Source organism: Oreochromis aureus, linkage group 3 (assembly GCF_013358895.1).
Source record: "Oreochromis aureus strain Israel breed Guangdong linkage group 3, ZZ_aureus, whole genome shotgun sequence".
NCBI classification, from domain to species: domain Eukaryota; kingdom Metazoa; phylum Chordata; class Actinopteri; order Cichliformes; family Cichlidae; genus Oreochromis; species Oreochromis aureus.
In genome coordinates this window covers 63,705,586-63,730,073 of record NC_052944.1, presented here as the reverse complement: position 1 = coordinate 63,730,073, position 24,488 = coordinate 63,705,586, and the positions used below count along the sequence as shown (strand labels likewise).

General features: G+C 41.2%; 3 protein-coding genes across 3 annotated transcripts; 2 read left to right on the top strand and 1 right to left on the bottom strand.

The window, feature by feature from the left end:
• Positions 1-7,055: 7,055 nt before the first annotated feature.
• LOC116309488 lies at positions 7,056-21,203 on the top strand. Its single transcript, XM_039607396.1, has 4 exons — positions 7,056-7,192; positions 13,237-13,288; positions 18,093-18,452; positions 18,882-21,203. Exons 2-4 carry the CDS (start codon positions 13,237-13,239, stop codon positions 19,295-19,297), a joined length of 828 nt encoding a protein of 275 aa, XP_039463330.1. The 5' UTR covers positions 7,056-7,192; the 3' UTR covers positions 19,298-21,203.
• A 297-nt stretch (positions 21,204-21,500) lies between these two features.
• Positions 21,501-23,159, top strand: LOC120436452 (putative nuclease HARBI1). Its single transcript, XM_039607472.1, has 4 exons — positions 21,501-21,636; positions 22,334-22,446; positions 22,532-22,643; positions 22,724-23,159. Exons 1-4 carry the CDS (start codon positions 21,567-21,569, stop codon positions 23,104-23,106), a joined length of 678 nt encoding a protein of 225 aa, XP_039463406.1. The 5' UTR covers positions 21,501-21,566; the 3' UTR covers positions 23,107-23,159.
• LOC120436428 lies at positions 23,144-24,488 on the bottom strand. Its single transcript, XM_039607438.1, has 5 exons — positions 24,087-24,488; positions 23,760-23,821; positions 23,622-23,684; positions 23,478-23,537; positions 23,144-23,395 (listed from the first exon to the last, which is right to left on the bottom strand). The coding sequence occupies exons 1-5, from the start codon at positions 24,277-24,279 to the stop codon at positions 23,162-23,164; spliced, it is 612 nt and encodes a 203-aa protein (XP_039463372.1). The 5' UTR covers positions 24,280-24,488; the 3' UTR covers positions 23,144-23,161.

The window sequence follows — 24,488 nt, the reverse complement described above, 5'->3', positions numbered from 1 at the left end:
GTCAGACACTTTACCAGGTCTGATCATATTCATATTTGTATATAATTAAAATGAATTCTGAAATCCACTGGAGGACAGTGAAAAGAAGCAAAATTTGGGTGATGAGTAATTACTTGTGTGTCTTTTGTTAGTAGTTTAGCTGCAACCAATTAAAGAAAGCAGCATTTTTAAAATGAATGAAAATCTAATAGTCTTTGACAAAGTTTTATTTAAGTGAAGCTCTTACTCCCAAATTACTGACCTTGGTTTGTTGTGTGATTCAGCAGTGGCATCAGAACTAAAGAGAAATGAGAAATCTTCAGGGTAGTTTAAATTTATGTAAGACAACAAAGAAAACTTTGCTGTCCACAACATTGTCAGGTGGGTTTAATTAATGCTTTGTACTTCTGCTCCATTATTTATTTTATTTTTTTTGGATGCAAATGTTCCCTTTATACTCTGTACCATTGATTTGAAACTTTGAACTTTCTGCAGGCTATGATCACCACGTTACTGTGAATCATTTCCAGTGTGGACACAGCTAAGGTAACAGCCAGGTGCTGCTAATCAAATGCATTTGAAAGACAAACTGATGTTTTGGCAGTTTGTTGGTCCGGAGCATTTAAGTGTGTTTTAACACTGTGCCACAATCTTTCCAGGAGTGAACGTCTCAGCAAATTTACACCAAGGTCAGACCCTGCAGCGCTCAGAGAAACTGCAGGAGCTACATGTCAGACTCTACAGGCCTCAGTTAGCATGTTAGATACTAAAGATCATGACAGCACAATTTAAAAAAAAGGCAGAATGAGTGTGGTTTGTTTGGAAGAGTTGCCAAAACAAAGTCTCTTCTCTAAAAACAACATGGTAGTACAGCTTGGGTTTACAAAGCTGCACCTGAACAAACACAAAACCTCTGGAATAACATCATGTGGACAAACAGGGCCAAAGTAGAGATGATAGGTTATTTCAATCAGTGCTTTGATCAGTGGTTGTTGATCAATGATCATAAGAATTTGCATAATTATGATTAAGGAACTGACCTCCCAGCCCATTTTTCCCGCAGTGGGCTGGTTTCAGTCATTATGCAAATGTACTGTTTATAAGATTGGGGAAACCTGCAGTCAGCTGAGACTGAAGAAGTCACTTGGATGAGTTACAAAAAGTTTGTCCCCCTGAAAACACTACGTCCAGATGAACAGAATCAACTTTTGGAGATTTACTTTCCTGGATGATTGAGAATGCATCAAGAAGTTCAGACTGATGATTTCACAGTTTTATTTATATTCTTTATTCTTTTAATTATGATTACATTTGTAGAACTTTTAGTTTGATAGTTTAATTTTGTTCTTGCTCATCTCTGCTATTTGCTTTGAGGCGAGGATGATGAGGCATTTGTTCCTCAGGTGGTAGAAGTTTACGAACTGCTCTTCACAAAGACGCTGAAGACCAAAGGCCTGTAGTATGAAGCAGAATTTTGTTTTATCCAAGTAACTTTAGCATTAACCCTGGATTTGCTGTCTGCACCTCATACCTCTGTCAACACAATAGTGGAGGGCAGATGAATTAGATTTGTTTTGCACCCACAGGACACCTTGCAGTCACTGAGTGAAATGAATGAATGCCTACAAAACGCGAAGAAGTCAAAGAAGTGAAAAGACACTGTAAAGAAGAGTGGGCCGATATTCCTCCATAATGGCGTTAGAGACTGATGAGGTCATGCAGAAAATGATTAGCTCTGAAGTAAAGAGGGGTTTGAGAGCCACCTTCAGTAGCTAATGAATGGTGGGGTGTACTTAGTTTTTTTACATAACTGTAATATTGATAAAACAATATTTAAATAATTCGAATCATCTACAGCTGCAACATTAAAGTAATATACACATTAATGAATCATTAAGTGTGACTCATTAACATAATTGATGTGGTTCTACATGATGAATACTGCATTTTAACTACTGTAAGTATATTTTCACTCTATAATTTTTACCAAAGAGCTTACAAATGTCTATTTTTCACCACTCTTATGAAATATTCAGATTTGAATGCTGTATGTTTTTGATGGAGACATATCAGAGAGGATCTTTAGGCTTTTTTACCGCTAGATAATCATTGTAATGTACTTACATAGCAGCGTTAGCAGAGGTGTTTTCTCCATCACGCCTCTTGGTAAAATCAGGCCACCACAGTGTACAGTCATTTGAAGTCAAACCCTCCTCCTCTTCCTCTGTGACAGGATGACACGTTGCCTTGAAAAAAAAAGAGGGGTGTTCTGTTTGATGGCAACAAAGCAGAGAAATAACGTTTTAAAATGCTCAAACTAAAATAATAATTGGAACAAAATCAGTTGATCCTACATGGTCACTAATCATAGACAAACTCTGAAGAAAGAGTTTGAGATCTGAGGCAAAACTTAAAGCAACTATTTTGATTAGAGAATATGTCAACAGTGAAAAAAAAAGACAAATGATTGAGAGTTATTTAAAACACTGGGAGGAAAAAGAAGCTTCTTTCTGTAGCTGACGGTGGTTTTGCTGAGAAGCTGAGAGGAAGTGAGCTGACCTAGTGTTGTTGCTGCTTGCCAATCAGCTTTTCTCCACTTTAGTCCTGTGGTCAGAAAGTGAAAGAAAAAAGTCTAACACTTTCCAAATCTCAAGGTTTTCTGAAGGTATATCAATTTCCTTCTTCTCTCATTTTTGATCCAGGCCTTGTAGGCCGTTTAAAGATCTTCAGTAGATTTCAAATAAATTCAAATTCAAATTTTATTTGTCACATACACAGTCATACACAGTACGATATGCAGTGAAATGCTTAGATAACTGCTCGTGACCTTAAAAAAAGACTTTGAATAGCATAGGAAATAAATATGTAAATTAAAATGAAGGGTAAATTTAACTAGGAAGGAATAAAATAAAATATAAAAATCAAAGTTAAAAATAAAATAACTGTACAACAAAATACACAATACACAATATAGAAAATATATAAAAATATATGAAGAAATATAGAACAATAACAGCAGCTGTACAAGTACTAAATGGAAATGAAGAAATATAATGTCCAGGGTTGTGCAATCCACATATTTAAGTGTCTTGTGCAGTTGAAATGCTAGTGTTTCACAACTAGTTGGAGCTCTTGTAATGCTACTGTCTCATCATTCAGCATATTAATTGCATATTAATTGCATTTTTGTTACTCAAACTTAAAACTGTTCCTGCCATTCAGCAGGGCAGGGAAGTAAGCAATAGAAGAGAGATCTTCTGTTGCCATTAAAAAAAACGACTCGGCGACTAAGTGTAAGAGGAGAGTGGACTCAGCAGGCAGTGGATCAGCACCACAGATGTCTGACTAAAACAGACCCTGTACTGTGGCCTGATTTGAATTTCAAATGTGCAAACAAAGTTTCTCCTCTGCTGTTACCTCTCATCTTATCTGTGTACTCTCTCTTTTGTGTGATGGCTCTGCACAGTCAGAGCAAATAAACCAAAGAAGTTTAACTGAAGCTGTTTCAGATTCAGGGGATTGGTGATTGTAGCTCTCTTTTGAATAGGAGAGATGTTTATTTATGGACTTCTACTATTTATGTGAGAAACGCTCTTCAATCATATTTAATAAAAACAGAGTGGTGAATCAGAGGAAGAGCGTCTCTCAGCATTCATCAGCACTACTACGCACACACACACACACCGTGTCATCCTTTCTCATCATGACTGGAATGCATTTCAGTCCCTTCTTAGAAGCCTCTGAGAGTTCATGATGTTTCAAAACAAAACATATTGGCACAGATCGACTTTCAGTTTGAGTCCTCTGTTTAGATCTAATCTCTCCTTTAACTTAATCTCTCCTCTGTATGCATGTATGTCAATGTATGAGCTTTATTTGTCAGAGCAGATATACAAAATCAGCTTTAAACATGCTCCTGGTTTAATTTGCAGAACAGCTGAAGCTGGCCGAGCTGTTACTGTGGGAGTGTTTAGCTGGAATTCAAATAATCGAAAAATTATTTGTTGTCTCTCAAATGTTACTAATCTGAATAATCTGAATTTTTCATGTTATTTGTGTCACTCTTTAAAAGAAAGGGTGTCTGCTGGTTCTTTGTAGAGGGTGCAGCAGAAGAAGATAAGATTCATGAATATCATTGATCAACATGGCCTCCTGCTGGGTCCTGTTTCATTATTTTTACCCTGGCATGCTTTACAGTTACGTGGTGTTTGTCCCAGTGTAACCCATATCAACTACGCACTGTCACATGACCCACGTCAGCTGATTTGAGGTCCCTCTCCCGATTTGCTCCTTCCACGAGTATGAAAACAGGCTGTGGAGGGATACTTCCAGGTTCGACTCCTGCTGTGGCTGTAAGCTTATGGCGTTGGAAAACAAAGCGTTTTCTCCTCTCAATTCATCTATAAACTCGTTTCACCTCAGCGGTCAGGTTTCTATTCCCCCCTTGACTTGATCTTCTTCATATTGAACTGGTAAGCCGGTAGGACCATTCACTTTTCCCCCTCTTTTCCCCACTTTGCAGTCTTTGGATTACAGACATATTTCCCCCTTACATGTAGCTGGACCCTAAGGAGGAATTCCTTAAAAGTGAACTTTAAAAAAGAAACTTGTAAACAAAGGACCAAAAGGACTCTTGCACAGAAAATCACAGCATTAATTTCTTAATTAATTGTGGGCATTTATTTATGTTGTGTTGTATAAATTATTTTGTTCCATCTCCCCTTCCCCCCATTTATTCAATATATATTTTTGGTTTTTCCTGAACAAGATATTGCAGTCTCTGGTCTCGTCATTCACACCATCTAGGCTCCATAAAGAACTATTTCTTCTGTGCGTCAGTCAGTAAACTCACCCATTGCAATAAAACTAGCCCTTAAATAACCTTGCGTTACATCAGCCTATTGTGTGTCATCATGTTGATGACACATTCACTTGATATTAACACCATCATCACAACCAACAGAACCAGCATTACACACATAGTTAGGTGTGATGCAGCAGTGTCATGAAGGTTTATTTATTTAACATCTTTGAATGTTCAGTCTCTTTTCTACAAAACTCAGTGAAGGGAATGAAACTAAATGTGGAATATGATTTTCTCTCTCTATCTCTTCCTGAAGCACAGAGTTTGAGCTTCTCTTCAGCACTGTAGCCACGTTGACAAAAAGTCAGAGCTCTTTTGAGCCAACAACCCCTTTAACGTTAACTAGTAATGACTTCATGAACTTCTTCACAAATAAAATTTTTAACATTAGAGAAAAATTACCAATAATCATCCCACAGATGTAATATTATCTACAGCTACTTTTAGTACCATTGATGTTAAGTTAGACTCTTTTTCTCCAATTGATCTTTCTGAGTTAACTTCAATAATTACTTCCTCCAAACCATCAACGTGTCTTTTAGACCCCATTCCTACAAAACTGCTCAAAGAAGTCCTGCCATTAATTAATTCTTCAATCTTAAATATGATCAATCTATCTCTAATAATCGGCTATGTACCACAGGCCTTCAAGCTGGCTGTAGTTAAACCTTTACTCAAAAAGCATCTCTAGACCCAGCTGTCTTAGCTAATTATAGGCCAATCTCCAACCTTCCTTTCATATCAAAAATCCTTGAAAGAGTAGTTGTCAAACAGCTAACAGATCATCCGCAGAGGAATGGCTTATTTGAAGAGTTTCAGTCAGGTTTCAGAGCTCATCACAGCACAGAAACAGCTTTAGTGAAGGTTACAAATGATCTTCTTATGGCCTCTGACAGTGGACTCATCTCTGTGCTTGTCCTGCTAGACCTCAGTGCAGCGTTCGATACTGTTGATCATAATATCCCCCAAGCTTGTCTGAATTGGAAAATCTCTTGTGGCAGCTGTTTCTATTTCTTTCCATCTTGCTTGGTAGTCTACATTGCACCAACACGCTAAAACCTCAGTTGAGCTGCAACATAGTAATCTTTCAAACATGGGAACCCCAACCCCCCTTTATCTTTAGCCAACTGGATCGTTTGGTACTTAATTCGTGGTCTTTTCCCCTGCCATATGAACCTGGAAATTATTTTGCCCCACTCCTGAAATTGTCTATCAGTTATTTCAACTGGGAGTGTTAGGAACAGATAAAGCATCCTAGGCAAGACATTCATTTTGACTGTATCAATACGTGACTCGAAATTTAGATTGATTGGTATTAAGTTCCATCTTTTAATATCTTCATTTATTTTAAAACACAAGGGTTTTAAATTTGCATGATATATTTTAGAGAGATCTTTAGTGATATTTACTCCAAGATACTTAATTTGCTCCAACTCCCAATTCAAGTTAACTTTAGACTTAATTTCCTGATTTGGCTTATAATTAAAAGTTAATATCTGAGTCTTCGATATATTTAGTTTATAACCTGATAGTGAACTAAACGTCTCCAGAAGTGATAACAGCTTGGGGAAAGTAATATTTGGGTTTGTCAAGTAAATCAAAATATCATCAACAAACAAGGAGATCTCATGTTCTCGACCCATGATCTTTACTCCAGTAATACTGACGCTTTGTATAACACTTAGACTACTTCTACCACCTCGCCTAGTAGTAGTACCAATATTTGTAGTATTTGCGGTGGTTTTTAGGAAGTCGGAAAGCAGCTCTGAAGCTAATGCGAACTAACATCATGTTACAGGAAACAGTCCTCCTCTTCCTCAGTGTACACACCGATGAAGATGAAGAAGCGATCACGCGCCGAATTATCGATCACTGAGTGGTCGATCAGTGAGAAACGCTGAACTCAGATCTATCATTTACAGATCGATGGTTGATCAGTGATCTTTGGAGACGCCCTCAGCTGAGATGCAGAAACGAAACCTAACGTCCCCTCGTGGTGCCTTCATGGACCCCTCGTGTGAAAAAGAAAGCTCGTTCCTCAACTTTCCTCAGGGCTTAAATATGTGCCTCCGGTCTACTAATGTCGTTTATATTTATGCCAATTAAATTCACCAGAGGAGAGGAAAGGGCAGGATAGAAAAGGATGGGCGATCTGAGCCATAAGCAGATGAATTCGCCTTTTACCTGTTTTTAAGCGGGGCCGTGAAGGCACCACGAAAAAGAGTGGGAGTGTGTGTGGTTAGCGCGAGAAAGGCGAGAGCTTCACAGATCGGTACACGCAGTCTTCGTGTTCAGTCATCAGTTTACTGTGTTTGAGGAGGAGGAGGTCTGTGTTTGCTCCAACACGAGGTTAGTCTGCTAAACCTTTTATTAATAATCGATCGTTTATCACAAAGTGAACCACCTGAGTGGACTTTAAATCCAGTAGTAGTTTAGCTTGCTTAAACTACTACCTAACTATTAATACTATTACCTAACCAGTTATGTAATAATTATAACCTGTGCTGCAGTTATCAATTATTTTAGCGATCAAATATTCTATCAGTTATTCAATGGATAAATAAAAAAACAAATACTTTTGTATTCTTAATGAGTAATACACATTTATAATAAATATTTAAAAGAGAAAAACAAAAATGTGTTTTTAAATGAGCTGCTCGTTGGTTTCATTTTAGAAATGTTAATGTTTGATTAGGTAAACTGGATCCGGGAAATGACATCACTGTTTTTACAGCCACATTAATTATATGGTCTGTTATATGCTCTCCCCCCCCACACACACACACACACAAACACACACACACATGTGCATGGTTCTTTATTACTTTTAACACAGAGTTTGCACTGCTCTACTGTCAGCATCACTCTCCATCTACCATACATACCCTCTCAGTGCCATCATGTTACTGTGAAATAGGACAGATGCTGTTATATGACCGCTGGCAGCTGCTCCACCCCACTTCAGCTCTGTTTTCAGTCCTTACTTTACAGACGAAGGTGGAAAGTGGGAGTGGATCTAGGACACTGTAAACAGAGTAGCTCATTGGATATGAATGTTTGCATTGTGCATGTTTTAAAGCAAACAGTGTGACCAGAATTAAATATGAACCAGTCCAACCAGTTTGAAGGTAAACATACAAAGTAATGAGACATAAGAAGTTTCAGTCAGATAAAGATTAAATAAAACTCACAAAGATCTGTTTCTACACATTCAAAAAAGCCTGTACAGTGATCAGGGTCGATCAAAATGTTGGACTGTTTCGTTTTGTTCTGATTAAAGGAACATTTTTTTTGTTTGTGTAAATCTTTTAACAAAAGTATTTATTGTAGTTGATTACGAATTTGGTATTTTTTACATCAGCTTGTAAGTAAGTAAAAATTACTTCTGGTAATCACATTCTTTATTCATACTTTATTGTTTTTGTGTGAGCAGGAAAATAATTCTTCATGTGTCTTTAAGTCAAACGAAGTTTAGTATTGATGTTAATCTGGATGACATATGCATCACAAAATGAGGTCTGTAGTAGACTTGAACATTCAAAAAATTGTCAGACACATCTAAACAGGGAAATAAAATGCAAATTTAATGCAAGTGAAACAGGAAAGAGATGAGAGAGTTCAAGTGTCCAGTCACAGAGGAAAATCAAAGAAGGCTTTAAAAGAGAAGAGATGTGTAAAGATGAGGGTGAAGTTATTTTCAAATTACGGCGCTGGCACGGCTGGCAGCCTTAACCCAATTTCCTTCGGGATGAATAAAGTACAATCAATCAATCAATCAATATGTAACATGTTACAAAAACAAGACTTACTGGTTGTATTTGTACTGGTTGTTTTCTCCTTGTGCATTTAATAAAACATGATGAAAATATAAGTGTATTTCAACAGAATTTGAAGCAATATATTCTGAATGGCATATTTATACAAAAGTGAAAGAACAAAGTCTAACACTTTCCAAATCTCAAGGTTTTCTGAAGGTATATCAATTTGCTTCTTCTCTCATTTTTGATCCAGGCCTTGTACCTGATCATTTTCAGAGAAATGTTTCTTTTGTTAATGTTAAAAAGCCAGCTAACTGAAATGTCAATAATGATAATAATAATAATAATAATAATAATAATTCGCTTTGGTTTAGGCAGCCAGTTCTCACAACACAAAATATGCAATATACATCTTTACATGGCTCTTACAAAGGTGGTCATTCCATGTATTGTTGCCTTAGATGGTGCTTTACATTCAAGACTGGATGATTTGATAAACATGGAGTTTCTACAGCTTCTGATAAACAGGTTCCATTAATTGACTTCATCCTCCTTCTAACCAGTTACACACAAACAAGTCGAGTTCCCCCCTCCCCCCCCTTTCGTTTTCTTTGCCACTGACACTGCACGCAAAGAGGCAGTCTTCTAAACAGGACAAAGGCATGTGGGTTCATGTTAGAGACTATAAGTCAAACATTAGAATATGACATCTAGAGCTACACGGGCTGAACAACAAGGGACTTTTCTAAAACTAATAGCTAATAACCCTGTTAGGATTGTGCAAGGCTCATCTGCGTCATCGATGTCATCTGCATTATCAATATGTGCCAGGCACTGCTTAGACGGATGTCAGGTTGTTATAATTCAGACACACATGCTTCAAACATTTCACTGTTTCACAAACCCTCGCTCTGTTTTGCCAGTTTTCTTTCAATTCGGTTAAAGACTATAATGGTTTTTTTAAAAAGAACATTATAAACAGATGGATAGAAATTGTGGCGCCGGTGAGGTCGGCTGCCGTCACGACTGCTCCGACCACCTTTTCTTCGTTTTTGTTTTTTAAGTTAGTTTTCAGCGTTCTTACATCGTCAAATTCATCACCATTGGGTACATTAGGTATAACAGTGACACTCTTGTTTCTATTGGTATACAATGTACTCACAATTCGAAGTTTTTAACTCCGGATCCGAGCTGGCCGAGTGAGATCTTGAGGGAGAACAAAGGACGCGACGCGAAGCGGCGGCCTCGAGGGAAACGAGCCGGCGTCAGGAACAGGCTGAGAGCTCGTGCACACCGCACACCTCTTCCTAGCATCCTGCTCGCCAACGTCCAGTCACTGGAGAACAAGCTTGATGACCTCAGGGCCAGGATAAAGTTCCAGAGAGACATTCGGGACTGCAATCTCCTCTGCTTCACCGAGACATGGCTGAACCCAGCGGTGCCGGACCACGCCATCCAGCCGGCCGAGTTCTTCTCGGTTCACCGCATGGACAGGACACGGGACTCGGGAAGTCAAGGGAGGCGGCGTGTGTTTAATGGTGAACAACAATTGGTGCAACAGTGCTGACGTTGTTCCTCTCACACGCTCCTGCACACCAAATCTGGAACTACTGTCCATCATGTGTCGCCCCTTTTATCTACCTCGAGTTTACATCGGTCATTATAAGTGCCGTTTATATACCACCACAAGCGGACACGGACACTGCCTTATGCGAGCTGCATGAGGCTCTCACCGGCATCAGACACAACACCGGGACGCCGCGCTTATTGTGACGGGGACTTCAATAGTGCCAACCTCAACGCGCAGCGCCGAACTTTCACCAACATATCACCTGCCCCACCAGAGGTGAAAGGACACTGGACCACTGCTACACCACGGTCAAGGACGGCTACAAGGCACAATCCGCCTCCGTTTGGCAAATCCGATCATGCCGCCATCTTCCTCATGCCAAAATACAAACAAAGGCTGAAACAGGAAGTTCGGTTCAGAGGAAGGTCGTCGCGCTGGGACGGACCAATCGGTGGTCAGCGTTACAGGACGCACTCGACGACGCAGACTGGGACATGTTCAGAAACAGCTCCGATGATGACGCCAACGTGTTTACGGAAGCGGTGGTGGGATTCATCGGGAAACTAGCGGATGATACCGTGGAGACAAAGACTATCACAACGTTTCCCAACCAGAAGCCGTGGGTGGATAAAACCATCCGCGACGCTCTGAGATCCCGCACCGCTGCCTACAACACGGGACTCGCGACGGGGACATGGACCCGTACAAAGCCGCATCTTATGACGTGCGGAAGGTGGTGAAAGAGGCGAAGCAGCGCTACGGGAGGAAACTAGAGTCACAACTCCAACAGAGTGACTCTAGGAGCCTGTGGCGGGATTAAGGACAATAACGGACTATAAAGCACCAACAACCGGTTTGTGAACGCGGACGGGACTCTGGCAGGCGAGCTGAACACTTTCTATGCTCGCCGAGGCTGCAGCTAAGGACTACAACGATGCTAGCGCTAGCGGCGCTAACGACTGCAGACAGGAAGATACTGCCAACACCGGAAACGTGCTCGTCATCTCTGAGCATGACGTGAGGAGAGCCTTCAAGAGAGTGAACACCAGGAAAGCAGCAGGACCAGACGGCATCCCAGGTCGTATCCTCAGGGACTGCGCATACCAGCTAGCACCTGTGTTCACTGAGATATTCAACATCTCTTTATCTCAGTCGGTGATCCCCACATGCTTCAAAGAGTCCATCATTGTTCCTGTCCCGAAGAAACCCCACCCTGCTTCTCTCAATGACTATCGCCCTGTAGCCCTCACCTCAGTAGTGATGAAGTGCTTTGAACGCCTGGTCAGAGACTTCATCATTTCTTCACTACCAGACACGCTGGACCCACTACAGTTCGCTTACCGTCCAAATCGTTCCACAGACGATGCCATCTCCACACATCACTCACTCACCTGGACTCTAGAAGGGGGAATTATGTTAAAATGCTCTTCATCGACTACAGCTCTGCATTTAATACCATAATTCCCTCCACACTCACCACCAAACTGGAGCACCTGGGACTCAGCTCATCTATGTGTCAGTGGATCTCCAACTTCCTAACTGGCAGACCACAGGCAGTAAGGATGGGCGGACATGTCTCAGCCTCCACCACTCTCAGCACTGGAGCCCCCCAGGGGTGTGTTCTGAGCCCTCTGCTGTACTCTTTGTACACATATGACTGTGTGGCCACTACCAGCTCCACCACCATCATCAAGTTTGCTGACGACACCGTCGTGGTGGGCCTGATCTCTGACAACAACGAGACGGCCTACTTGAAGGAGGTTAGGAATCTGGAGACCTGGTGCCAGAGAAACAACCTCCTTCTAAACGTCAGTAAAACAAAGGAGTTGATAGTGGACTTCAGTACTAAGCAGGAGAGGAACTACCAGACCCCCGTCATCAACGAGTGCCCAGTGGAGAGAGTGGACAGCTTCAAATACCTCGGAGTTCACATCACGCAGGACCTGTCATGGTCCTGTCACATCAACACCATAGTGAAAAAGGCCCGACAGCGTCTCTACCACCTCAGACGCTTGAGAGACTTCCGACTGCCCTCCAAGGTGCTCAGGAACTTTTACACGCACCATAGAGAGCATCCTGACGGAAACATCTTAACCTGGTTCGGGAACAGCACCATGCAGGACAGACGAGCTCTACAGAGGGTTGTGCGATCAGCTGAGCGCACCATCCGCTCCGAGCTCCCTGACCTGCACTCAATCTACAGCAGGCGGTGCTGGACCAAGGCCAGGAAGATCGTGAAGGACCTCAGCCATCCCAACAACGGACTGTTCTCTCTGTTGAGGTCAGGAAAGCGATTCCGCTCCTGAAGACCAACACAGAGAGACTGAGGAGGAGCTTCTTCCGCAGGCGATACGGTCTCTCAATCATCACACTACCACATAGAATGGACCCACACATATGGTTCTTACACACACACACTGGACAGTCTGGACTTTGTTTACACTTAATCACTTTAAGCATATTTGCACTGCACAAGACACCTACAATGTGGTTTGCACAACACTGGACATTATATTTCTCCATTTCCATTTAATACTTGTAAAATGCTGCTGTTATTGTATATATATTTATATTTCTTCATACATTCTTATATATTTGTATACTGTGTATTGTGTATTTTGTTGTACAGCTACTTTATTTTCAACTTTAATTCATATATATTTATCTTATTCTTTCCCAGCTAAATTTACCCTTCATTCTAATTTGTGTTGTACAGTTATTTTATTTTCAACAAATTCATATATATATTTTATTTTATTCCTTCCGAGTTAAATTTATCCTTTTTAATTTTCATATTTATTTCCTATCTTATTCATAGCCTTTTCTTTTTTTTCTTTAGGTCACGAGCAGTTGTGTAAGCATTTCACTGCATATCGTACTGTGTATGACTGTGTATGTGACAAATAAAAATTTGAATTTGAATTTGAATTTGAATTTGAAATCCCCGTTTATGGTGATACATTTTATATGCAGGAAGGGAAAATCTTATGACTGTCATGTGATTCTTCCTCCCCCTCCCCTACACATCTCACGTGAAACCGGTTGTTCTCTCACTTTCGTTACAGATGGAGTCTCTTGGTGTTGTTATGCTTTTGAGCGTAATTCCTGGGAAGGCAGGTGAGTAAGAAAGAGCTCGTTTTACACGAACCAACAAATAAATGATTAAAAATCATTAGTAAACATGTTTACAGTCGAGTGTTGGTTTTTTTCCGACGTTTAGCCGTGGGAAACAAACACAAACACACACACACACACACACACACACTGTTCACATGAGATTTAAAAAGGGTTGAAAATGACAGCTGAGGACGGTGACTGTTGTAAGTGCTCGTTAAACTTCGTGTTGTGAGAAAGAGTTCCTGAATAACGATTGTTTTTGTTTGTTTGTTTGTTTTGCTGTCTCTTTATCAATTATATCTGAGCAAAATAAACAAGTTTTCTGATACAAAGAACGAAACTCCATGTTTATGTACCGGACTTCGGTTCGCCACTTTACTTAACCGGTTTTAAATGTATGTTGCCCCAGCAACCAGTGTTTATAAACAAATCAGTGGGCCCTACATTTCTAATCTTTACTCTTGTTAGATTATAATCCAAAGTGATAAAGGTCATGAACACGGACAACAGATTTACAAGCTTGCACAAAAATCTTTTAATTTATATATATTTATTTATATATAGAGAGAGAACTGGCAAAGTGAGCAACTGCCCCTAATGGCCACACAGAGAAGCAAGCATCATAAAATGTATTTACTGTAAAAACTCCAGCTGCTCAGGTATTTTGGTTGTAAATAAAGTGGAACAGTAATGTGCAGCAAATAAAATATAGTGAAACAACAAAGTGTGAATATGTCTGTGAAGGTCAGTGTTGGGGAGTAACGGAATACATGTACCGCCGTTACGTATTCAGAATACAAAATATGAGTAACTGTATTCCGTTACAGTTACCGTTTAAAAAGGTGGTATTCAGAATACAGTTACTTTGGTGAAATAAATGGAATACACGGCGGTACTTCCCTGTTTCATATTGTCGCAGGTCAGGACTGTTTGGGTTTGTTTGACAGCTATGTTCTGTTGTTCCAGGCGGCAGCGTTACGGTTGCCATGGTTACAGGGTGACGCGCTCTCTCTCTGCATGTTTCCTGGGTGAGAGAGCGCTTTTTTGTTGTTGTTGTTGTGCTAAGCTAATAGACAGAATGCTACAGGCATAGCTCTAAAGCATGTAGCCTGATGGGCAGTGTAGTCCGTGCTGCAGGGAGAATGGACTGCCATACCCGTGATGTGTCTGTGAGCGAGGGAGGGAGAGAAAGGAAGTCCGAGCTGTCACGGAGCAAAAACGGGAGCTGGAAGCATGTAAATATAATAATAACCACTGCAGCCAAGAAGAGTGCCTGAGGAGCCCATTTGTAAGTAAGCTATTAAGACTCAACTGTACACTGTGTTCGTGTTTTCCTCCGGAAACAATAAGTTCCGTTGGAGCAGCCTTTCAACGCCTCTCTCTGTCTCCCACAAGCAAAGTTGACCCAGACAACAAAGTAAAGCTAGTTTTCGGCTACCAGCCCGACACGGAACCCGACGTATTAGCCCGAGGTCCCTTTACTACGTTTCGGACCTTCAGTAACAGTAATAAATCACAGCAATAGTACATTCATGTAGTTGTAAACAGCATGATAATATATTAAGTATTCCAAAGTATTCAGAATACGTTACTCTCATTGAGTAACGTAACGGAATACGTTACAGAATACATTTTGGGGCATGTATTCAGTATTCTGTAGTGGAATACATTTTAAAAGTAACCTTCCCAACACTGGTGAAGGTTCTCAGTCATCCAGGTCATCGTAGTCAAAGGAGCTTGCAAAGAAAAGCGTCTGGACTTCTTTAAGTTGCTTGAAGACGTTTCACCTCTCATCCGAGAAGCTTCTTCAGTTCTAAGGTCAAATGGCCGAGAGTCCCAGATTTAAACCTAGTGGGAGTTTCCCCCCAAAGAGGGACAAAGGACCCCCTGGTGATCCTCTAATCACATGAGCCAAGGTGTGAAACTGGGTGTGGGTCCCAATCAGCCAGGGTTTAGGGTGAGCTCATTGTGAAACCTGGCCCCACCTTGTCATGTGATTTCCTGAGGTCAGATGGCCCAGGATGTGAGTGGGCGTTAAGGCGTCTGGGGAGGGAACTCAAAACTGGATTATAGATGGCAGACAGTTGGTGTCGTAAGCCACCGCCTCTGTTCAATGATGGTCGCTCACAGTGGACGTAAATGGCTTCTTTCACTCCTCTTTCAAACCATCTGTCCTCTCTGTCCAAAATGTGAACGTTGGCATCCTCGAAAGAGTGACCTTTGTCCTTTAGATGCAGATGGACTGCTGAGTCTTGTCCCGTGGAGGTGGCTCTTCTATGTTGTGCCACGCGCTTGTGAAGTGGCTGTTTGGTTTCTCCGATGTAGAGGTCTGGGCATTCCTCGCTGCACTGTACAGCATACACCACATTGTTCAGTTTGTGTTTAGGAGTTTTGTCTTTCGGGTGAACCAGTTTCTGTCTGAGTGTGTTGCTGGGTCTGAAGTACACTGGGATGTCGTGCTTGGAGAAAACTCTCCTGAGTTTCTCTGATACACCGGCTACATAAGGGATGACAATGTTGTTGCGTCTGTCCTTCTTATCCTCCCTCGCTGGTGTCTGATCTTCTTTTCTGTGCCTCTTTGTTGACTTTAAGAACGCCCAATTAGGATAACCGCATGTTTTAAGAGCTTTCTTTACATGTGTGTGTTCCTTCTTTTTCCCTTCAGGCTTAGAGGGAACATGTTCTGCTCGGTGGTGTAGGGTCCTAATTACTCCAAGTTTATGTTCCAGAGGGTGATGTGAGTCAAAGAGGAGGTACTGGTCCGTGTGTGTGGGCTTCCAGTAAACTTCAATGTTGAGATTGCTGTTCTCTTCAATGTGCACAGCGCAGTCCAGGAAAGGCAAACAGTTATCCTTTGTGTCTTCCCTGGTGAACTTGATGTTTTTATCCACGGCGTTAATGTACGCAGTGAAGGATTCCACTTCTTGTGTTTTGATTTTGACCCAGGTGTCGTCCACATATCTGTACCAGTGGCTGGGTACTCTTCCTTTGAAAGAGCCAAGAGCCTTCCTTTCCACTTCCTCCATGTAAAGGTGTGCCATGGGCTCCCCCGTGTCACCTATTGTAGCCAAACAATAGGTGACACGGGGGAGCCCATGGCCCATGGCGCAGCCATGTTTTTGTCTGTAGAAACCCTCGTTGTAATTGAAGTATGTTGTGGTGAGGCAGAGGTCTAACAGTGTGCAGATCTGATCGGGTGTGAAGTTGGTCCTGTCTTCCAAGGAGCTGTCTTCTTGGCGCCTTGCTTTATTTAATAGCACACCTTGACTCATGTGATTAGAGGATTATTAGGGGGTCCTTTGTCCCTCCTTGGGGGGAAACTCCCACTGGGTTTAAATCTGGGACTCTCGGCCATTTGACCTTAGAACTAAAGAAGCTTCTCGGATGAGAGGTGAAGCATCTTCAAGCAAATTAAAGAAGTCCAGACGCTTTTCTTTGCAAACTCCTTTGACAACAAAGTGTGAACAACTGAAAACTGCTTGAAAATTGAATTTTTGGACTTACACGCATTTGTCTAAAATAAATCCATTCTGTTATGATTTTATCTTATTATAGTAAATCGTAATGAGATCATTTGACTAGACATGAAATGTAAACAGAGGTAGTTTCTTTCCTCTTGGTGAGCCTGGGGTGGTGGAGTGGCCCTGAGCTGGTTCAGTACCTGCTAAACAGCACAAGTTTTATAGAACTTATGAGCTGTGACGGCGCAGAGGAAGGCCAAATAATGATTGTTATTGGTAGTTATTAAACTAAACTAAAATCACTATGGCTGTAGCTCAGGTGGCAGAGCAGGTCAGCCACTAATCAGAAGGTCGGTGGTTCGATCCCAGGCTGCATCCTGGCTGCATGCCAAATATCCTTGGGCAAGATACTAACCCCTGTTTGCCTACTGGTGGTGGTCAGAGGGCCTGGTGGCGCCTGTGTCCGGCAGCCTCGCCTCTGTCAGTGCGCCCCAGGGCAGCTGTGGCTACAATGTAGCTTGCTATCGCCAGTGTGTGAATGGGTGAATGACTGAATGTAGTGTAAAGCGCTTTGGGGTCCTATGGACTAGAAAAGCGCTATACAAATGCAGGCCATTTACCATTTACTATTAAATAAAGGAAGGCGCCATGAAAATGTGACAAAAATCCAACAAGAGCGCCATATTTTATGTGTTCGAGTGGCCTTTTAAACGCATCCTTATGAGCGGTTAAAACTGCTTTTTACTTGGTCATTGAACGCCTATTTTTCGTCATGGACCAATTGTGCAATTTTGCAGAGCTTGATGAAGGCATTATTATTGATTATTGAATAAGATATAGTTGCTCTTCTCCAGTCTTACTGACCAAAGTGCTTAAACCCTCACTTTTAGTGCTAGAGCCTTCAGTCTGAGATGTATGCAGCCGGTGTTGTATTCTAATTATTATTATTTCAGAATCAGAAGTTGACTTTATTTATCCCCAAGAGGCAATTAAGATACAACAGAGCAGTATGACGTTGAAGATAAGGACAGGGCATACACTGGCAATAAGAGTGAGTTAATAAATACACACAGAATATGCCGTATATACACAGTTTTAAAATTACAGTTTTATATTAAAGTGACTGAATAGGTGCATAAATTATTATTTTTATTCTAAGATACAGCTCCAATTGGAGTGGCAGAGTTTGTATGTCCACAGGTTAATACTTGATCACGCAAAATCATTAATGTCCAAGAAAGTGGATTTTTAGTTGTATACAAGTATTTTTTTTAAAGAAGAGCCTCGCACAGTAGTAACATTCTTCATGCTTCCTCTGTGTTGTGTTTTCCTCCTTCCTTCAGGCCAAGATGAAGTTCAAGTGGAGGCTGGAGCTGATGCTACTCTTGACTGCCAGGGTCTCACTGAAGGGATTATCACCGTGTTAGCGTGGAACAAGAGGGGCATGCAAACGGAAGATTATGTATTTTTCTACCGGGAAGATCGTCCTTACAAAGCCTACCAGCATCCCTCGTTCCAAGGTCGAGTGGAGCTGGGAGATCCACAAATGAAAGGTGGAAATATGTCCATCATTCTGCACAACACCACCGTTAACGACACTGGGATATATGAGTGCCACATCTCATATCAGAGTGGCTCAGGACGCGACAAGAGAGTGACCCCTGAGATCATCAGTGAAACCAGCCTGAAGGTTGTTCCCACAGGTGAGTCTGAAACCTCAAGCATGTCCTCTTTACCTGTTTGTCTCTGGTTAAAGCAGAATTGGTGGGTTAAGTCAGACCTAAGGGTCCAACCGTCCATCTTTTTCCACTTACTGATATTTTTACTGCAGGTATATCTGCTAATATAGAGTACTGTATAAGGCTTTAATGAGCCTCACTGTGAGCAAAAAGCTGGGAATCTTTCTTTGTGCTGGACATCAGCCTCAACTTAAACTATGTTTTAAAAATAATAGAAATTAAAATACATCCAATAATATTCCAGACTTTGTAGAAAGCAGCTGGTCTGAGTGATGTGATCAGAGTGCAGTAGATAATGTCTGACAGCAGTTTGAAGAGGAAATGGATTCTGTTCTGTTCTTCACTCATCACCTACCTGACAGCTGACACCTCACACCTGTTTCTCACCTGCAGGTCACACAGGAGGGGACACAGAGGATGGAGGGAAGGAGGCTGGAGAGAAGAAGGATGGAGTGAAGGAGGATGGATCTGTTGGACTGAAAGCTGGTCTTCCAGTTGCTGTTTTCCTTCTTCTTGTTGTTGTTGGTGGTGCCTTTGTTGGTTGTTGGATCTTCAGAAAAGATAAACCACAGACTCAGGACTCACATCCTCCTCCCGCTGAACCACAGATCGAAATGTCTAAGAGATTTCTAAACTCTGAATCTCCTGCTGCTGAATACAATAACAGAACTGAGCTGAAAGCAAACAACTGCCTCGAACAATCCACAAGGATCCCTGATGTCACTCTGACACTTGAGAATGAACTACTTCATCCTCTTCCTCAGGAAACAGCTGGACTACTTCCAGAGAGAAACATCAGAGTGCAGTAGATAATGTCTGACAGCAGTTTGAAGAGGAAATGGATTCTGTTCTGTTCTTCACTCATCACCTACCTGACAGCTGACACCTCACACCTGTTTCTCACCTGCAGGTCAGACAGGAGGACACACAGAGGATGGAGGGAAGGAGGGTGAAAAGAAGGAGGATGGATCTGTTGGATTCATCGTTGGTCTGCCACTTTCTACTGTGCTTCTTGTTGTTGTTGTTGTTTTGATCTACAGAAAACAACAACAACAACAACATAGTCATCATTCATACCAGCCTCCTGTTGAACTGCAGCAAGTTTGCAACACTGCTATTCCAGGCTTGATGTTTTTCACTCGGCATGGGTCAAGACATTATCTGATGATGTACAGAAATAAATGTTACTTCGTATCGTTACCGTAAAACATTGATAAACAGGCGATGAACCAGACAAAGAACAAAAACCAGGAACTGTTTCCTGTTTGTTCCCATGCTGTTCAAAAAATTTAAATCAGATCCATGGATTAAAATGTGCGAGGTGTGGGATTTCTCTTTCCTCAACTCAGGGTTATAAGCTGTTTGACATGACTGGTGAAAGGATCTGAACTCTTATACATGTACACGTTACCTCAAACAATCCGATGCAGTCTCACAGCACATATTGAAACTGTCACAACATCTAATCATGATTCATTTCCCAGAACACTAATTAATATTTTAAAGAGTCCATATCCTTAGGTTGGAAGGGCTGGTGGTGGAACAAATCATTTCATCAATAGTTTCAGTTTTTAATATTAAATAAAAAGGTGTACTTTTAGCCAAGCTGCTGGTTCAGTGTTGGAAGAAGATGCCAGTTGAGTTTTAAGTCTTTATTCTCGCCAAAGAGTTTTACAAAAAGCTGTGTCACTGAACACAAACACTGGTTTTGTGACTGTTTCATATTTCCTATGAGACTGGGCTGACTGTTTAATATGCACCACAGTGTTGTTGAGTCCTAAAGGTGTGATTTGTTTTCTGCTTTAAATCTGTGCCCTTACTTTTATCTATGAAGTACTTTTACACAGTGAACAAAGCTTTATATTTTCTAAGTTAATTATTTAATTTGTACATAATAACTGAAGTTAATGTAACACTAACCCACAAACAAGCCATCTCAACAAAGCTAACTATATGTAACTATTTTTTAAGTAACTATATATATTTATTTATGGTCAGTTTTCTGGAGGAAGGTGCCAAGTGTAGGAAAGAGGGGAACTTTGTCTGATTTTTTTTAAGTATGTCTTGATTTTACTTACAGACCAGGTTCTCTTAAATATTATTTTCTTTGTTACCTTATTTCTGTTGTCTTTATATGACACACTGATCACCTCATGCACAGATTTTCTTTCATCACCTCACGTCCAGCCGGTCATGGCAGATGACCGGCCCTCCCTGAGGCTGGTTCTGCGGAAGGTTTTTCCTGTTAAAAAGGAGTTTTTCCTTCCCACCGTCGCCAAGTGCTTGCTTATAGGGAGTCATATGATTGTTGGGGTTTTCTCTGTGTTATTATGGAGTCTTTACCTTACAATATAAAGGAACTTATATAGCACACTTGTGATTTGGTGCTGTATGAAAAAACTAAATTGAACTGAATTCCTGCTGTGAGTCATTTCGTATTTAATTCATGATTGATTGTTATTTCCTGGTGCAGGAAAGGTGACTCAGTATAAAGACATGACCTGCAGCTCCTTTTGTGTCAGGTCATCAGTGTCTGAACTCACAGGGCTTGAAATGCTGTCTTTAAGTCGGTCATGCCTGGTTGATTTTCTTTTGTTCTTTTGTTTCATTCTTTTTCATAGTTTGAATTTCCTTTGAGTCGTCTGACAAATCTTCTCTGTAAATATCACACATTAATCCAGTCATGTAAAGAAAAATTAAATATTTTTAACCCCCCCCCCTCTCCATAACAGCAGTTGAAATGCTAGTGTTTCACAACTAGGTGGAGCTCCTGTAATGCTACTGTCTCATCATTCAGCATTTAATTGCATTTTTTGTTATTCAAACTTAAAACTGTTTGTTCCCGCCATTCAGCAGGCTCAGCAGGCAGTGGATCAGCACCACAGATGTCTGATTAAAACAGGCCCTGTACTGTGGCCTGATATGAATTTCAAATGTGCAAACAAAGTTTCTCCTCTGCTGTTATCTCTCATCTTATATCTGTGTACTCTCTCTTTTGTGTGATGCCTCTGCACAAGAAGGTCAACACAGTCAGTGTTCAGCCCACTGCATCTCTCGCAGACGAGCTTAACAACTTCTATGCTCGTTTTGATGCAGACAACAGAGAGCTGGGCCCTGTTTCAGAAAGCCGGTTTAGTGCAAACTCTGAGTAAGTATACCCTGAGTTAACGAAAACTCTGGGTTTTCGGTTTCACAAAGCAAGTTTAGATTAATTCTGAGTGAGTTACTATGACGACACACTCCGTGAAGCTAACCTGCCCCCTAGCAGGTTTACTTCAACTAACCCTGACCTTCTCTGCCTCTTTGTCGGAAACCTGACTGTAGGAAGTGTCAGACATGGCGTGCCCCTTCCTTGAAGAGCCAGTAGATGTTGAAGCCCAAATTCTCCGCAGAGCTCTCCACCGGGAGAGAGTGATTAGAGCGCGTTTGGACATTTTATCATTTCCTGATGATTTTCTGTGTGAACGTTACCGTTTTTCAGCACAATCTATAATTTATTTGAATAACATCCTCAGGCCTTATATTGCTCATGTGACACATCGCGGACATTCTCTCAGTTCTGTACATATTATTTGTATTGCACTTCGTTTTTTTGCAAACGGGAGCTTTCTGTATAATATTGGTGACGCTGAGCACGTTTCCAAGGCTACCGTCTGTCGGGCAGTCAGGATTGTGACAGTTGCACTGAAACGTCTTCTGTACTCGTTTGTGGTGTTCCCCGGTCATAGACCCACAAGATTTATCAAAGAGGGATTCCACAAAATTGCAGGTATCAGGATGAACAAAACCTAATTCATGATGTGGTGATACTTGAACTACTACTTAAATTCTACATTTATTTTCAGGGTTCCCAGGCGTGATTGGCTGTATAGATGGCACTCACATTCCAATCATTGCTCCTTCAGTAAATGAAGGAGACTATGTGAACAGGAAGTCTTTCCACAGCATTAATGTACAGGTACATAGTTCCCTGTAGCATTTCAAACTAACACATTATTTCATTATGGTAATGGATGCTAATTTATGTTCTCTGCACTGTGAAGATCATATGTGATGCTGCCAACATTATCACAAATGTGGAAGCCAAGTGGCCAGGCTCTGTTCATGACTCACGAATTTTTCGTGAATGTACACTGAGCACAAAATTTGGACATGGTGAGTTGAAAATACTTTAAAATATATAAAGACCAATTGCTACAGGGACATTTGAACTGAAGTGTATCCTTCTGTCTTAGGAGAGTTCACTGGCTACTTGCTTGGTGATAGGGGGTATCCATGTTTACCCTATTTGCTTACCCCTTACCCTGACCCTGAACCGGGCCCACAGCAGCGATATAATCTGGCTCATTGCAGGACAAGAGCCAGAGTTGAAATGACTATCGGAATGCTTAAGGCCCGGTTCCAGTGCCTTCAAAGACTCAGGGTCACCCCAGAAAGGGCATGTGACATTATTGTGGCATGTGTGATTCTTCACAACATTGCCACAATTAGAGGAGAACACTGTCCTTCTGAACCAAACATCAGCAGTGATCCAAACCATGAACATCCTGACCCTCCCACGGACATACAAGATGGAAGAGCAGTCAGAGACACCATATGTCACAATCATTTCCTTTGACCCATCACCTCAACATGTTGAAAGACGAATAAACAGATTTTTTGTTCAACTGGCTTTATTGGTCGCCTGTATTTCCTGTACACAAAGTATTAATAAGTATATTATTATGTTGTTCAAACACTGAAATAATTCGTCCATCTCTGACCACTTCACCCACCCTTAACTGATGTTCCAGCAGTAAAATCTCAATCTTGGTCTTTTGGATCTGCTGCTTGAAGTGTTCCATTTCCAAGTCGCATTTTTCTATTTTCTTGATCAAATATTTCTTATACAGCTGCTTTACAGGGAGCTATTGAAACACAGAAAATAGCATTGACATTCATAGTACATGCCTACTTAGGTTGGTTGTAAATCAGTGCTGAACATCTTACTGAGGAAAGGTTTGTTGGAGAAGTGGCTGGACCCTCTTCCTCTGCATTTCCATCATCACTCTGTTAGAGACATAGAAAGTCCATGGTTTTATTATAGTACCACAATTTATTCAATTGTTATATTTTCCATTGTAAGATGTAAACCTCATAAAGTGTCTCTGTTGCTTCCTCCTCTGTAACAGCTGTCAATGTTTCTTCATTATTTTCCTGTAGTAGAGAAATTAACAACATTGCTGTTCTACTGTAAACTCATATAATCTGTGGAGTATTAAGAGTACTCACAACTGCATGTTGGTCTGGCTCAACAGGAGGCTGCACCAGATGCAGTACACCATCACCATCAACTGATAGAATATGAGGTTTATACAGGTCACTTATAACTTGCAAGGGACCAAATGGCAATTAACAAACATATACCAATCACCTTACACTTCATTGTCATTATGCTCTCAAAGACAACCAAGACTGAGGGAAGGCAAAATCAGTAGGAAAATAACTTCACTACAAAATAATTCATTATGGTAAAGAGTTTATCGAATGAATGAGTAGCACTGCAAAGGTGACTGTGAAGAAAGGATGTATGCACATCATGTATTATTTTGAATTTACCTCTTATGTAGGCACTTGTGTCTTGCGGGGTTATTGACTCAGAGGATGTCCCCGCAGAGATGCCTTCAGCCACAGGGCGCCCACTGTTTTGGCTAAGGGCCAACTGCTCAGCCTCTGTGAGTGGTGGTGGTGGAGGACCCCCACCTGTTTTTCGGGCCTCCGCTTTTTTTCTGTTGGCTATAACGGGCCACATTTGAGCATACAGAGTAAGCAAATATGTACTTGTAATGTGCTCAGATAATTTCAATAAGTGCTTACAGAAAGAAAATTAATGTAGCCTCTAACTGCAATTGATTTACATAGGACAAACAGACCAAGCACTATGGCTCATAATACAATTACACCTTACCTGTTTGGACTATATTTTTATATTTCATTTTTACTTGCTGCCAGGAACGTTTG

What these genes read in the sequence shown, in the direction of transcription:
- LOC116309488 (XM_039607396.1), top strand. Translation starts at nt 13,237, where the DNA reads ATGGAGTCTCTTGGTGTTGTTATGCTTTTGAGCGTAATTCCTGGGAAG. An exon ending in CGTAATTCCTGGGAAGGCAG is followed by an intron (nt 13,289 to 18,092) that starts GTGAGTAAGAAA and finishes TCCTTCCTTCAG; the next exon opens with GCCAAGATGAAGTTCAAGTG. An exon ending in CCTGAAGGTTGTTCCCACAG is followed by an intron (nt 18,453 to 18,881) that starts GTGAGTCTGAAA and finishes TCTCACCTGCAG; the next exon opens with GTCACACAGGAGGGGACACA.
- LOC120436452 (XM_039607472.1), top strand. Translation starts at nt 21,567, where the DNA reads ATGCTCGTTTTGATGCAGACAACAGAGAGCTGGGCCCTGTTTCAGAAA. An exon ending in TCCACAGCATTAATGTACAG is followed by an intron (nt 22,447 to 22,531) that starts GTACATAGTTCC and finishes TGCACTGTGAAG; the next exon opens with ATCATATGTGATGCTGCCAA. An exon ending in GAGCACAAAATTTGGACATG is followed by an intron (nt 22,644 to 22,723) that starts GTGAGTTGAAAA and finishes CTTCTGTCTTAG; the next exon opens with GAGAGTTCACTGGCTACTTG.
- LOC120436428 (XM_039607438.1), bottom strand. Translation starts at nt 24,279, where the DNA reads ATGTGGCCCGTTATAGCCAACAGAAAAAAAGCGGAGGCCCGAAAAACA. An exon ending in AGCCAGACCAACATGCAGTT is followed by an intron (nt 23,685 to 23,759) that starts GTGAGTACTCTT and finishes TCTCTACTACAG; the next exon opens with GAAAATAATGAAGAAACATT. An exon ending in CTCCAACAAACCTTTCCTCA is followed by an intron (nt 23,396 to 23,477) that starts GTAAGATGTTCA and finishes GTGTTTCAATAG; the next exon opens with CTCCCTGTAAAGCAGCTGTA.